This window comes from Pseudophryne corroboree, chromosome 2 (assembly GCF_028390025.1).
Source record: "Pseudophryne corroboree isolate aPseCor3 chromosome 2, aPseCor3.hap2, whole genome shotgun sequence".
NCBI lineage: Eukaryota > Metazoa > Chordata > Amphibia > Anura > Myobatrachidae > Pseudophryne > Pseudophryne corroboree.
In genome coordinates this window covers 253,051,816-253,067,630 of record NC_086445.1, presented here as the reverse complement: position 1 = coordinate 253,067,630, position 15,815 = coordinate 253,051,816, and the positions used below count along the sequence as shown (strand labels likewise).

At 45.6% G+C, this 15,815-nt stretch overlaps 1 protein-coding gene across 5 annotated transcripts in view; it reads left to right on the top strand.

The window, feature by feature from the left end:
• Positions 1–15,815, top strand: part of SPATS2 (spermatogenesis associated serine rich 2) — a 206,994-nt gene that overhangs the window by 161,965 nt on the left and 29,214 nt on the right. For all 5 annotated transcript variants that reach the window (XM_063952680.1, XM_063952676.1, XM_063952678.1 and 2 more), the window contains 2 exons: positions 7,803–7,911; positions 12,029–12,078. In XM_063952680.1, coding sequence (XP_063808750.1) covers positions 7,803–7,911; positions 12,029–12,078 — 159 coding nt within the window. The remainder of the gene's footprint in view (positions 1–7,802; positions 7,912–12,028; positions 12,079–15,815) is intronic.

The window sequence follows — 15,815 nt, the reverse complement described above, 5'->3', positions numbered from 1 at the left end:
ATCCCACTAGATCACCAGGGCATGGGCGCAGGTCAGGTTTTCTCTTAACACCGATTTTAATATTGCCCACAGTACCCGGTGGTTTTGCCAGCAGGGGGATAAGGCTTAGATCTGAAGCCCCTCCCCCAGCCCCAGGGCGCCATTTCCAGCAAGTGTTCCCGCCCTGGAGCTGCATCTCTCTCTTTTCCTCACTCCCTGTCAGTGTCTGCGGCGCCATTACTCCTCCGCTCACTGTTCCTGGGACTGCTTGGGCAAATCCTCCTATGTAAAGCCGCCTGGTTGTCAGCGCTGTGCCTTTACATGACACTTAAGTATTCTGCCTTTTTAGTCAGTGTTAGTAAGAAAGAGTGCATTTAGTCAGGGGTTTATAGTACAATTACCCTGTGATATACATCCAGTTTCTTACTGTGTAGTGTTATATCTATTGACTATATAGCTGTGTAAGCTAGTCCAGTGCAGCATTATTGTCTGTAATAACCTCTGCATTGTACAAACTGTGACTATTTGTGTGTGCATTAATAGCTGAGTGGTGTCCATCTTGTGTCTTTCACTCAACTTGCTATCCCTATATTCTATAACCTGAGGGGGCTTGGTGCGTCAGGTGTTATTTAATATAGGATTATCACAAAGATATACTGAATTACGTATTTTTTTCTGTGATTTAGTCACCATGTCTTTCCTTTATCTCTGCTGGTGCTGACTACACTGCGCAGGGGTTTGGGTTTAGGTATATAGTGCTGCTAATAATTGTACTGTGTTACCTCATACTGCAAGTTATATCATGTCTGCTTCTGAGGGTAACGGTTCTAGGGCGGAACACACTGCTGGTGTTGCTGAAGCCACAGGCACATATGGGGAGAATATAGCAGCTGTGGGCTCTGGTTCTGGGGGCTCCTTGCCCCCCAGTGGGACTGTGGCAACGGAGGCACATACTGACCCTCCGTGGGCCGCTTTTTCCACGCTTCTGCATACGCTAGTTCATAAACTAACACCCCCTATGGGACCCCCAATGCCGGTACAACCGTATGTGGTCCCTGCAGCTAACCCGCCGTGGGCGGACGGTTTATCTGCTCAATTTAAGAAGTTGAACCAGTCCCCGACTACTAAAAAGTCTGACCATCGCTCGCCTAAGTCCAAGAGGTCCTCTAAGCGAGCACTCGTCTCCTCACAATCCACTGCTGTCATTGACACCTCGTTTGATGAAGATAGCACATACACTGACCCCACAGGTTCTGACTCAGATATGGCTGATGGGTAGGGTAGTTCACATGTTGATGTTCCTGATTTTTTGGAGGCTATTAAGTTCATTTGCAGATTACGGATGATCCCGAGCCATCCGTTCCTCCTAAGAAACCAGATAGGTTCAAGCGTCAGAAGGTGATTAAACAAGTTTTACCTCACTCTGACCACCTAGTGGATATACGTCAGGAACCCTGGCAAAGCCCGCGTACGAAGTTTGTGCCTCAAAAGAAGATTCTGGCTCGCTATCCCCTCGCGCCAGAGCGGTTTTAAGAATTGGGAAACGCCTCCTCCAGTAGACTCACATGTGGCTAGGATGGTGGTTTCCTCAGCTCTACCTGTCACTACCGTCACGTCTCTAAAAGAGCCTACGGATAAACGTGTCGAGGGTTGTCTAAAAGCGATTTACACCCCCACGGGTGCTGCACAAAGGCCCACTATTGCAGCTACATGGGCGGCAGAGGCTATTGAAGCATGGGCCTTGGAGTTAGAAGCTGAAATCTCCTCTGACCATGCTAGAAAATGCTTGTCATATATTGTCACAGCTTCTCGCTATATTAAAGAGGCAGCTTCTGATGCCGGTATCCTAGCAGCCAAGGCCTCTACTACGTCAGTCCTGGCTCGCAGGATATTGTGGCTGAGATCCTGGTCTGTGGATCTGGACTCTAGAAAAACCCTGGTGGTACTCCCTTTCAAGGGGGATATTCTGTTTGGGGAGGACTTAAATAAGATAGTGGCTGACTTGGCTACTGCCAAAACTGCCTGTCTGCCTAATACAGCTCCTTCTGTGTCGAAGGCCAAAGGCACGTCCTTTCGCCCCTTTCGTCCTTCAGGTAAAGCAAAAGGTCAGGCGTACCATAAGCAGGCCCGCACTTCCAAACCTGGTAAGCTGAAGCCCAAAAGAGCCTGGGCTGCCCGTCAGCCAGCAGCCAAGACCGATAAGCCTGCCGCATGACGGGCCTCCCCCTGGGGAATCCCAGGGTGGGGAGCCGGCTTCTAGGGTATACCCAGGAATGGTTGAAGACCACTTCAGATGCCTGGGTACGGGAAGTTGTCACTCGAGGTTACGCTATAGCCTTCAAAAACCGACCCTCTCATCGATTTTGCCAGACAGACGTCCCGTCGGACCAGACAAAGGCAAACACTCTGCATTCGGTGGTACAGACCCTTCTGGATACAGGAGTCGTAGTACAGGTGCCTCTTGCTCAGTGGGGCCGGGGGTACTATTCTCCACTGTTTCTAGTCCCGAAACCGAATGGGTCCTCCCGGCCCATTCTCAACCTCAAGGCACTGAACAAGTTTGTGAAGGTTTCCAAGTTCTGTATGGAAACCCTTCGCTCTATAGTTCTGGCCTTGGAACCTGGGGACTACATGGTCTCCCTGGACATACAGGATGCTTACCTGCATAATCCTATAGCAGTGTCATATCAACAATACCCGAGGTTCGCTATTGGCAACCTCCATTACCAGTTTTGGGCGTTACCTTTTGGTATAACAACGGCTCCGCGAGTCTTCACCAAAGTTATGGCGGTGATGACGGTGGTACTCCGCCGTCAAGGGGTCAGGATACTGCCGTATCTGGACGACTTGTTAATCCTGCCAAATTCCCCCGATCTTCTCCTGCGTCATCTGGATATGACGGTCCGGTTTCTACAAGCCCACAGGTGGCTCATCAACTGGAAGAAATCCTCCCTGGTCCCTGCTCAGAGCATGGTGCATCTGGGAGCGCTGTTGCACACTCACAACCAGAGGTTGTTCTTGTCTCAGGAGAAATTCCTGAAACTTCAGGACAGGATTTGTTGCTTCCTTTCTCGTCCGCAAGTGTCGATACATTCGGCAATGCAGGTGCTGGGCCTCATGGTATCAGCATTCGACATGGTGGAGTATGCTCAATTCCATTCTCGCCCCCTCCAGAAGCTGATTCTAGCCAAGTGGGACAGCCTGCCTCACCGGATCAGGTCTCAAATGATCTCTTTGACTCCGGAGGTCCGTCTGTCGCTGCTCTGGTGGCTCCAGGATCGACAATTGTGCAGAGGCCGTCCCTTCTGGATATCCAACTGGGTCCTGTTGACGACAGATTCCAGTCTAAGAGGTTGGGGCGCGGTGCTGGAGCAGCACTCCTTGCAGGGTCAGTGGACCAAGGAGGAATCTCTCCTCTCGATCAACATTCTGGAATTGCGGGCGGTTTTCAATGCATTGAACCTAGCCCAGCATTTGATTCAGAACCGTCCTGTTCAAGTACAGTCGGACAACGCCACCACAGTGGCTTACATAAATCATCAAGGCAGCATTTGAAGCCGTTTGGCAATGAAGGAAGCCTCACGGATTCTACGTTGGGCAGAACGCCATCTACCGGCAATATCGGCAATATTCATTCCGGGAGTCCTGAATTGGGAAGCAGACTTTCTCAGTCGTCAGGACGTGCATGCCGGCAAGTGGGGCCTCCATCCAGAAGTGTTTCAACTCCTCGTGGAAAGGTGGGGTCTTCCAGATGTGGATCTGATGGCGTCTCGACACAATCACAAGGTTCCGGTCTTCGGAGCAAGGACAAGGGATCCTCAAGCAGCATTCGTGGATGCGCTGGCAGTGCCGTGGAGGTTTTGGCTGCTGTACGTGTTCCCTCCGGTGTCACTCCTGCCCAGGGTAATTCAGAAGTTCAAGCAAGAAAAAGGAAATCTGCTTCTCATAGCTCCGGCGTGGCCCAGACGGCACTGGTTCTCAGACCTGCAAGGCCTATCGTCAGGGCGTCTACTTCTACTTCCACAACGCCCAGACCTCCTCGTTCAGGGCCCCTGTGTCTACCAGGACCTAGCCCGGCTGTCTTTGACGGCGTGGCTCTTGAAGCTTCCGTCTTAAGAGCTAAGGGTTTTTATGAAGAGGTCATTAAAACTATGTTGCGGGCCCGGAAACCGGCCTCTGCTCGGATTTACCATCGGGTCTGGCATTCCTACTTTGTTTGGTGCGCATCTAACAGTTATGACGCTTCCAAGTTTAGTACAGCCAAACTTTTGGCTTTTCTACAGCAGGGCCTAGATTTAGGCCTGCGTCTGGCCTCCCTCAAGGTTCATATTTCTGCCTTGTCGGTGTGGTTTCAGAGAAAAATTGCGACTTTACCTGATGATCATACTTTCACTCAGGTGATGAAGATAGCACATACACTGCCCAGTGTGTTGCGTATCCAACCTCCCTATGTCCCGCCTGTGGCTCCATGGGACTTGTCGGTGGTTTTGGAGGCGTTGCAGGAGCCTCCATTTGAACCTCTTGGTTCAGCTGACCTTAAGTGGCTTTCCCTTAAGGTGGTGGTCTTGCTGGCTATTGCCTCTGCTAGAAGAGTGTCGGATTTGGGTGCCTTGTCTTGTAGTTCCCCATATCTGATTTTTCACCGTGACCGGGCGGTTCTTAGGACTCGTCCCGGATATTTACCTAAGGTGGTTTCTTCGTTCCACCTTAATCAGGAGATTGTGGTTCCAGCTTTTGTCTCTCCTGATTTGTCTCCCAAAGAGCGGTCTTTGGATGTGGTACGGGCTCTCTGTATCTATGTGAAGAGAACTGCTTCTATTCGAAAGTCTGATTCTCTTTGTTTTGTTTGGATTTCACAAACAGGGCTGGCCTGCTCACAAGCAGACCCTGGCCAGGTGGATTAGAATGGTGATTGCGCATGCTTATGTGAAGGCTGGTATGTCAGCTCCTGTTCACATTACGGCCCATTCTACTCGGTCTGTTGGACCTTCTTGGGCGGCCCAATGTGGTGCGACTCTTGATCAATTGTGGAAGGCTGCTACGTGGTCCTCCGGGAACACGTTCATAAGGTTCTATGCCTTCAAAACTGCCGCTTCCCAGGATGCTTCCTTTGTACGCCGGGTTCTTGTGCCCACTACAGTGCGTCCCCTCCCATAAGGAACTGCTTTAGGACATCCCCATTGTCCAGACTAGTGGAGCCCAGTGTACCCCGCAGCAGAAAACGAGTTTTATGGTAAGAACTTACCCTTGTTAAAACTCTGTCTGCGAGGTACACTGGGCTCCACAAGGCGCCCACCCTGACGCACTTAGCTTCTTTGGGTTGATATGGGATTAGCCGCTGACACTTCTCTTGTCGTGAGAGTGTGGTGTATGTGGCTACTAACCGTTGTCGTCTAATTTCCTGCTACTGCATTGGGCTGGTTAACTAAACTGAGCTCCTGTCCTGGGAGGCGGGGCGATATAGGAGGCGGCGCTGTGCATTCTGGGAACAGTCAAAGCTTTGAGCCTGTTGGTGCCTCGTATCAAGATCCTACTCTACACCCCATTGTCCAGACTTGTGGAGCCCAGTGTACCTCGCAGAAAGAGTTTTAACAAGGGTAAGTTCTTACCATAAAACTCGTTTTTTTGCACCAGGACCAGGCGCAGAGCCCGGTGCTGGTTGTTTAAATATGGGGGAACCACAGTCAATTTTTGCCCCGTATTTTTACAACCAGGACCGGCTCAAAGAGCCCAAGGCTGGTTATGCTTAGGAGGGGGGACCCCACGCATTTTTTTTCAGGATTTTTAACACTTTCAACATCCCTTCCAACTGAAAAACATGCACGGATATCTCCATATTATTGTAGTTAGTAAAAAAAAAAAATATATATTCTTTTAAAAAATCGATTAAATAATACTTGTGGCTCCTAAATATACAAACCAAGTAGATAATCCCTTCAAATATAAATAGATATGCTATTAGCAATAAAAAAAAAAGCACAAAAAAATACATGTTTTTAAAAAAAATTATTAGATCATGACAGAAAAATGATGCGGAATGAAATTGACGAAATGACTGCCGGAAAGCACTGTTGTTGAATCGACATTCTTCAATTGAATATACTTTTGTCGAAAAGCCGCATTTTTAACATTGCAGACATGTTGAATTGAAAAAATGTCGAATTGAAAAAAGTCGAAAATGAAACGGCAGGTTTTTTGTCAAAGTACTGTATTGAATTGTCGCATCCAATTCGACAGGTTTTTTGTGTCGAAAATGCCCTGTTTTTCGACAGTTTCGGCAATTCGACTGCAATTGAATATACCCCTTAGTGTCCAAATTTTAGACCATACTTTGTGAGGGGTAACTTTATTTGGTATCTTTTTATTTTAAGTACACTGTAAGATGCTAAATAGCTACTTTGAAGTACATTGGTATCTTTTTTTTTAAAAAATGTATTCTAAGTACACTGTAAGAGGCTAAATAACTAATAGTGGGGCAGATTTATTAAGCTTGGTGAAGTGTTAAATTGGAAGGTGATAAAGGATCAGCCAGTCAGCTCCTGACATTTTTCAAACCCAGCCTGTGACATGGTAGTTAGGATCTGATTGGCTGGTGCTTTATCACCTTCCACTTTATCACTTCACCAAGCTTAATAAATCTGCCCCCTAATCTCATAAAATGCCCATTTCATGATTCCTCCTATGGTCCCTGTTCCATCATTACTGCAATACCAGGTAACTACCCCAAAAGCTGATTGGTTTGTTCTCAAGAGCAAAGGGATAACAGCTGTGTCTTCAATTCAGTTTTGCCCAGTGCTGGGAAGACTTGGGTCACTCTAGGAATTCTGCAGGCCCCTTCAGCAAGAAAATAATTGATTACTGCAGTACTCGTGATGGAATGTAGTTACTATCCCGGCGGTACGGATCCCGACAGTCAGAATACAGACCCCTGGATCTCGACCGCCGAGAATGCTGATAGCTGCGCCAAGGCTATTTTCACTCGTGGGTTATTGCGACACCCATAGAGTGGGAATAGAACCTGTGGCAAGCGCACTGAGCCTGCAGCGTGGCAAGCGCACCGAGCCTGAGAGGGGCTTTCTTAGTGCTCACCATTCTGTCGGCCAGGATCCGGGGTCTGTATTCTGACCTCCGTAATCCCGACCGCCGGCATTCCAATCCCAACCCCTTGTGATACAGGATTTCCCATTAATTGATGACCTCAGTACTCATACTACAGGATTTCTCATTAACGATTTGATTTGTTAAAGTGCCTAGACACACTGCCACTAGGTATGGGCATCATCCTACTGTACTTTGTGCCCGTGGAATTGGTCCATGTGTCGGTCAGGTGCAGTATCTGGTCAGCATGGGAGTGCTAACGACTTGCTGTGCCTGCTCCTCCTGTCCATATTTAGGATCTAATACATATTTCAGGCCTGCCTCATACAGGCAAGATGTACTGTAACGGTCAGCTACAGATCCAGGTCCTGTCTCCCAAAACTCCAGCACATTTTTACTTGTTGCAGAACATTCCCTTTCCATTGTGTCTTGTGACATAACTGTAGATGGCCACTCTGAGAGATTAATAAAGTGGTTAGATTTGGTGAGATTTGGTGCCATCTACTGAGGCCTGGGATTTCTAGTGCTCATGTAGGTTTAGCAACACCTTATGTTGGCACTACAGGGATATAGAACATCTGAGTAGCTGTAGTCTAATCGCTATGGTCAGATGAATGTGGAATTGTAGCTTGCACCAGTGACTTTTCCTTTACTATGAGCACATTAGATATCTGTAGCTTGCTCACTGTATATGACTGTACTGTTTTGTCACATTCTTGTTCTAGATCAACGCAGTACGTGCTGTTGTCCCCAACAAGAGTAACAATGAGATCATCCTGGTGCTTCAGCACTTTGACAACTGTGTGGACAGGACAGTGCAAGCCTTCATGGAAGGTCAGTTCGGTCTTATGAATAAGAACCTATTAACACCTGATCTTATTGCCAGCAATGAGTGCTTATATTCTGAAGACAGGTTGTTGTCCGAAGATCCCCCTCTGCTTCCTACAATAGATTACTTGGTTTTACACAAATATACTAATATGTAGTCTTTAGTGTGTATGGACTTACCTTAACTTTCAGCTACAGCTCTGATAAATGTATGTCACAGGGCCTGGCTGGCAATATTCCTGATGGGCCCACTGCCTCAGAGCCCTGCCCTCTATCGCTTGGGGGAGGAGCACAGACCATCTACAACTTACTGCAGTGACTGCTGTGACAGTGCTACAAGCCAGTGCTTTGCTCTCCCTTGTGAGTGTGTGCTCAGAGAGGCTGATGCTGATCAAGATGTCAGTGAGAGACCCTTCCCCCTGCAGCTCAGTCCGGTCTTTTCAACATAATGTGAACGGGAAAGGCTGCGTGGAGTCTGTATTATTATTCTTATTACATTTTATTTATAAGGCGCCACATGTGTTTCGCAGCGCCGTACAAAGGACAGTACAGGGGACAAAACATTGCATTACAGTAAATAAATAACAGAAATAGAGTACAGGTAACAGAGCACGACACATTCTCAAGACATAATACAGCTAAGATGTAAGTATCGAGGGAGTGATCATCGTACTACTAGAGGCTGGTGGCCATAGATGGAGATGAGCCTTTACTAGCAGGATAAAGATGGTCGTTGAGTAGGGCAGAGCTGTGAGTGAAATGTGTTGAGACGAGGGCTTAGGTAACAAGAGGAAAGAGGGCCCTGCTCTGAAGAGCTAACAATCTAATGGGGAGGGGCGACAGACAGATGACAAGAGGTGCAGGCAAGTGGGAGGTAGCCTGATGGCAGTATGCAAGCACAGCTGAGATGTTCACGGCATGAGGCAGGGGGGTGGAGGCGCGGCTTCAGCACTGGGTTATGCATTGGGAGGGTATGCTTTGATGAATAGGTGGGTTTTTAGTGCCCGTTTGAAGCTTTGCAAGGTTGGGGAGAGTCTAATGGAGCGGGGGAGTGCGTTCCACTGAAGGGGTGCAGCACGGGCAAAATCCTGAACTCGTGCATGGGAAGCAGTGACCAGGGCGGTGGAGAGGCGACGGTCATTAGTCGACCGTAGGGGGCGGGAGGGAGTATGAAGGGAAAGGAGGTTGGAGATGTAGGGAGCAGTGGAATTAGAGATGGCCTTGTATGTGAGGGTGAGGAGTTTGAAGAGGATTCTGTAGGGGAATGGGAGCCAGTGTAGATTTTGTTGAAGGGGAGTGGCAGATGTGGTGCGGCGGGAGAGGAAGATAAGCCTAGCTGCGGAGTTCAGGACAGATTGGAGGGGAGCAAGATGGGAGCAAGCGAGGCCAGTGAGGAGGACATTACAGTAGTCAAGTCGTGAGATGACCAGTGAGTGGATGATGAGTTTAGTTGCACTCTGGGAGAGATATGGCCTGATACGAGCAATGTTGCGTAGCTGGAAACGACAGGATTGTGCCAGAGCTTGGATGTGGGGTGCAAAGGAGAGGGAGGAGTCAAGAGTGACGCCCAGGCAGCGGAGTTGGGGAACAGGGGAGATGGTGGTGTTGTCAACAATGATGGAGATATTGGTCGGGGGTGTTGCTCTGGATGGGGGGAAGATGATGAGTTCCGTTTTGTCCATGTTGAGCTTTAGAGAGCGTTCAGACATCCAGGAGGAGATTGCAGAGAGGCAGCTGGAAACCTGAGAGAGGACAGAGGGGGGCAGATCAGGAGATGAGAGGTAGAGTTGTGTGTCATCAGCATAGAGGTGGTATTTCGAAGGCCAAATGAGTTAATGAGCGCACCCAGGGAAGAGGTATACAGGGAGAACAGAAGGGGTCCAAGGACAGAACCCTGAGGGACACCAACAGGAAGGATGGAAGGGTGTGAGGTGGTGCTGGAGGCAGACACAGAGAAGGAGCGGTTAGTGAGGTAAGAAGAAAACCAGTCAAGGACAGTGCTAGAGAGGCCAGCGTTTTGGAGTGTGCCGAGGAGGAGAGGATGATCTACGGTGTCAAAGGCAGCAGAGAGGTCCAGAAGGATGAGCAGAGAGAAGTGGCCCCTGGATTTGGCCGAAAGCAGGTCATTGGTGACTTTCACCAGGGCAGTCTCAGTTGAGTGGAGTGGGCGAAAGCCAGATTGTAGTGGATCGAGGATGGAGTTGTCAGAGAGGTAGCTTGTGAGACAGCTGTAGACTAGTCGTTCAAGTAATTTGGAGGCGAAAGGGAGAAGAGAGATGTATGAGACCTCTGTGCCTTGATGTGTCAGCAGTTGTAAGTAAATAACTGTTTTACTGCTACACTGAGGGCACTCATTATTACACATTATGGGGTGTATTCAATTAATCCGACAAGTCGGATAAACTCCATTTTCCGACATTTTTAGGTTGAATCTGGATTTGACCTATTCGAGTCTGTTGCCGTTTTTTCGACTTGTTGGAAATTCCAACTTGTCGGAAACCACGTGGATCGGCGGATTAGCCGCGGATCCACATATTATGTCGGATTTGCAGGCGTTTCCGACAGGGTTTTAGCCCGTTTTCAACAATGCCGTTTCGACTAACAAAAAAAAAATCGGATTGGCATTGTCTGAAACGGGTAGAAATCTGTCGGAAATGCCCGCAAATTGAATAGTGAAGTGTCGAATCCTCTCTGTCGTAGAGTATCCGACACTAATTGAATACACCCCTAAGTGTACATATTCTCTGCAATCCAATCATTAAAGACAAGCTACTATAATATGTCCTGTCCATTATCTAAACAAGTGGTTAGAATGTCCTGCAGTACTGAGGGAACATGAGTAGCCTTCAGAATGTTTCGGCAAGCAAGTTCTTTTCTTCATAAGATCCAAAATACTGTATATGAAAATGCAAGGCTTAGATAAAATTGGAAGAGAGAAAAGCCATAAAAGCCAGCTCTTTACTAAATACACAGAAAAAGCCGCATCCACAGTAAATTCACACACAAAAAGTAGGATCCATACTCGTTTCGCACAGACACCCCATTCTTGCCTACCAAATCCAGTATACAGAAAAACTGGATCCAGACTAAATTTGCACAGTATTGTGTGAATTTAGTGTTGATCCGAGTAATTTTGTTCATTTTGTGTGGCTCTGTTTTTCCGTATATTTAGTATAACAATGAGCCAGGTGTGTGTATGTGTGATTACTACGTACCCTGCTTTTTCGGGTTCCTGTCTATAGACAGAAAGTTAAAAGATAGACGGTCATTAGTTAGACACTATATGGTCGACAGTCAAAAGTCAGACACAAAATAAACTTTTTTTTTGTTTTGTTTTTTACAACTTTTTCCTCATTTACTATCCATGTTACAAACTATTAGCTTTTAGAAAGTTGTGGCGAGCGGAGCGAGACACCGAGCCCAAAGCGTGGCGAGCTGCCGAATTTCACCAAATTTGGGTTAAAAAAATAAAACAATTTGTCTGACTTTTGACCGTCTGACTTTTGACTGTCGACCATATAGTGTCTAACTAATGACTGTCTATCTTTTAACTGTCTATGAGCTATACCACACCCGTTTTTTCTGTGTTTTTTTTTTTTCTTATATGAATCCTGCGTTCACCGTGTATTTGGTATGGATCTGGCTCTTTCCCACACCTTATAAAAATGTTAAAGGTGATTTACTTAAATACATTGCACTAGTATTTTGACAAATATAGCAATGCATTGGAAGGGTGTGCCTTTCATTCATGCCCCTGTCAGACACTGGAATGTTTCTAGGTGTATTTAAAGTCAATAGCAATACATGATGTCAATGTCATAAGTTCCCCCCCACTATATCTTACCTATGTGGCATATGGGGCTCCCTCCCAAAAAAAACCCACTAGTGGGCTTTTGCCTTCTGTTTTCATGGAAATCATATCGGCATTGGCCAAGATAATTCTTATGTGGTGCAAAAGTTTACTACTGATGACACCGGTTATTATTAGCACAGGTAGTTATCTTCCTGCAGTCCATTTAATCTGATTTGCAGTACAGCAATAAATTAAAATCCAGTTCATTTATGACGCAAAGATCATATTTTTCTGATTGGTCTATTCTGCATATTTATCTTGTTCCCACAGGTAATGCAGTGGAAGTGCTGAAAGAGTGGACTGTGCTGGGCAAGAAAAAGGTAAATCACATGATTGTTTGGATATATCAAAAGTTTACTATAGTGTAAACACAAAGGAGGCAGCCATTTTATGAGCTCATTATACAGCCTATCAGTGTATGTGTCAGTGTCACTATTGGCATGCCTGTGTATAAATTTAGGGAGTGACCAATTCAGAATCAAATGCATCCCTGTGACAGTTCTTTGGGCCTAATTCAGGTTAGAACGCAGTGTGTGATCCAACCGGAATTATTGAGAAAAAAATGGGGGCAGTGAGGCGTGTACGGGGCTTGATCACGGCGGCTGCGTTATGTCACATGCAGCCACCGCGATCGCAGACATGGCGGCGAGCCTCCTGCAGGTGCAGCTAAGCTGCGTCGGCAGGAGGCTTCACTAAGTTCTGCGATGAAGCAGAAATTACGAGGTGATCACAAATTCTACTTCATCAAAGGGGGGAGGCGGCGGTCAGCATGCTGGGCGGTCTTGCCTTGCGATGGGCAGCACCCAGTATGCTAGGAAAAGGACTGCAAATTTTGCTAATTAGCAGAATTTGTAATCCTTACTGAATTAGGCCCTTTATGTAGAAAAGAGGTTGAGTTAGGAGCTCAGCATGTGCCTCTGATGGATTTGGTATATATCTCTTATTTCTGTCCCATCATACACATTGCATATTTGTAGATATGGGTCACATGATACTTAATGTCTGATAGCATGATGGCGTTTTCCAGAGAGTGGTATATATAACGGTATATTTGCTATATTGGAAGTTGTTTTTTCTTAAATTAATTTTTTACTAAATAAACCCTCTTTCCCATGCAGGTATATTGTGCAAGACTGTATTTATTTGCTACAAATATCATTAAAATTTGAATTTTCTGCTAACTTCAGAACCACCATAAACGTGACGGCTAGAAGAAAAATTTCCATTTTGTTGTCCCTTTTTTTTTTCTTATCTTTTTTTATCGGTTTTATTTCATGCAAACAAAAATATTACAGGTTGAGTATCCCATATCCAAATATTCCAAAATACGGAATATTACGAAATACAGCATTTTTTGAGTGAGAGTGAAATAGTGAAACATTCGTTTTCTGATGGCTCAGTGTACTCAAACTTTGTTTAATTCACAACGTTATTAAAAATATTGTATTAAATGACCTTCAGGCTGCGTGTATAAGGTGTATATGAAACATAAATGCTTTCTGTGCTTAGACTTCGGTCCCATCGTCATGATCTCATTATGGTATGCAATTTTTCCAAAATACGGAAAAATACGATATCCAAAATACTTCTGGTCCCAAGCTTTTTGGAGAAGGGATACTCAACCTGTACTGAAATATTACAAAATAAGGGGATTGGAAACCTCAACAAAAAGGATAGAAGCATCAAGACAAACTGAACATGACATTGCATACACTAAGTGCAAATAAAGTGAACATTCAAGAATTAAATACATACTATAAAATTTCTGTATGTATAATTGCAGATAGAAATGTAAAAAGGGCTCATAAAACACAAGTTCAATGTAGCCTAAATAGCCTAAATAAGACGAAATTTCAAGACTGTCAGCCACAAGGAAAACCATGCTTTTGTTTTTTTCATTTATACTACAAAAACATACTATGTGATCCCTACTTTAGCATTAATTGTGCTTTCCAGAATTCTAGGTGAAGGTATTCCATCTAAAAATTCAAAATAAAATACCCAAAAACTACACATAATATAATAGATTTTTTATTTTTTTGCTAGTTTTCGCTGTCTAGATTTAAACACAATGATTATCCGTAATACGAAACAGGTGCCAATATAGCCTATCCCCACCCCAACTAGAAATCGCCATTTTTTTTTAATTATTATTATTATTATTATTATTTGACACAAAAAAGAGGAGATATAGGCATCAGATCATTCTCATCTCTGGAAAACTATTTTTTGTAGTGTATTAGTCATTGTCTGGTGATCATAAGACAATTACTTAAGGGGCCTAATGTTTGAAAGATTCGTGCTTTGGCCAGTATGGGGGTGAATAGGGCACAATGCTCCCTCTCCCAGCTATGGAAAAACAGTGTAGGGTGGTATTATCTGGTGATCACATGTAGTCTCCAAGCAATAGCTGCTAAAGTCTTGCATCATTTGAAAGTGGAGGCTCCCCTCTTTCACATATGAGTGATAGTGCCATTTGTGCAGTTGCCATTATGGGGGAAATAGGGAATGTGCAGTGTCCCCCATCATTTATGGAAAAATAATCTTTTCCGTAGTCCAGGGCAATATAGCCTGGTGATCACAGTTGATAGCCTGATATTAATGGCTACCCTCACATGTTTATCCTGTATAAGAGAGATGGCGCACATTTGGTCCTCTACCTTATCTATGGAAACCTTATGTTTCCCATAGTGCAGCATTATACTGTGTGTTGATCAGCAAATGGTAAAATCCAAGAAGCCACATCATTTGAAAGAAGGTACCCCTTAATTTTTGGAAGCCAAATTAGGTTGGAACTTCCCCCATGCCTGGATTTCGTGATTTGTCTTTCAGACAATAGTGCTTTTCTAGGTGCTACTGTGAGAGAGAGAGATAAAGACAATCGCTTCCCCATTCCCTGACTTTACTTTTTTTTTTTGGGGGGGGGGGGGGGGGGGGTTAATGTAATTGAGCATTTCGTAGATGACAAGTGGACCTCATCCTCTGCAGTTTTAATATACATCCAGAGGACAAGCCCTACTTATCCAAGTAGTTTAAAAATAGCCGTTACTGTTAAAAGATTATTATGTTAAGTGTGTTCCGAAAAACCACCAGGGTAGCCTAGCGGTTAATCAATGTTCCCAAGAAATGTAAAGTGAATCTGGTCAAATATTTGGAATAAAGAATGAAGTAAGGCTGCTCTTGTATTTTCTTCCTTTACTCTCTGCCTTGTAGGGTGTGGTATGGAAGGTCGACCACACTTAGGTTGACAGTGTCTTGGTCGACCACTATTCATCGACAGTAACTAGGTCCACAGAGTCTCTATGTCGACAGGTCGACCTGTACAGAGACAGGTTGTCTCTGTACAGTGACCGGTAACCCCAATTAGTGCACCCTGTCCCCTCGCATGGCTCCACTAATGCTGCGCTCGGCACAGGTTACTATTACCAATCGTGGTCCACGTGGATCGTTAAGTATGAAAAAGTTCGAAAAAAGAAAAAAATTGTGAAAAACTCATGTCGACCTAAGTGTGGTCGACCTAGAGACCAGATACCATATGCGCTCAGAGCCTGATTCGATTTGTAAGCATGCAATTTTCACATAACTTAGCAATTGGCAGAACACACTGCATGCACCGCGGCTGCACTGCGCACATGCCAAGGCACCATAACTAAGCCACTTGCAGTGAGGATTAATTTGCAGAGGGATTGACAGGAAGGGGGGAGGTAACTGGGAGTGGCTGCAAAAACGCAGGTGTGTAGTGTCCATTTTCGGGGCCTGACTCTGCCTACTGCTTCAGTTGCGTATGTAGAGAAACATGGCACCAGTGTCGTTGCTCCCGCGGCACGTCTGTGTGGCCATAGACTCACTCGGAAAGTCAATGTTCGTCGATGCTGTGTAAGTGTGCACAGTTGCTGAGGACTTTGATGACTCCAGTGGGCGTCTCTATTCATTTCTTGGTGGCTGCCTTATCTGCTTAACAAGTCCGTAGGCTGAAATCGCAACAGCAAATCTGAATCAGGCCCTCAGTGCGTGGGTATAACTAGAATATAGTGGAGCATAAAGACCTTCAGATAAT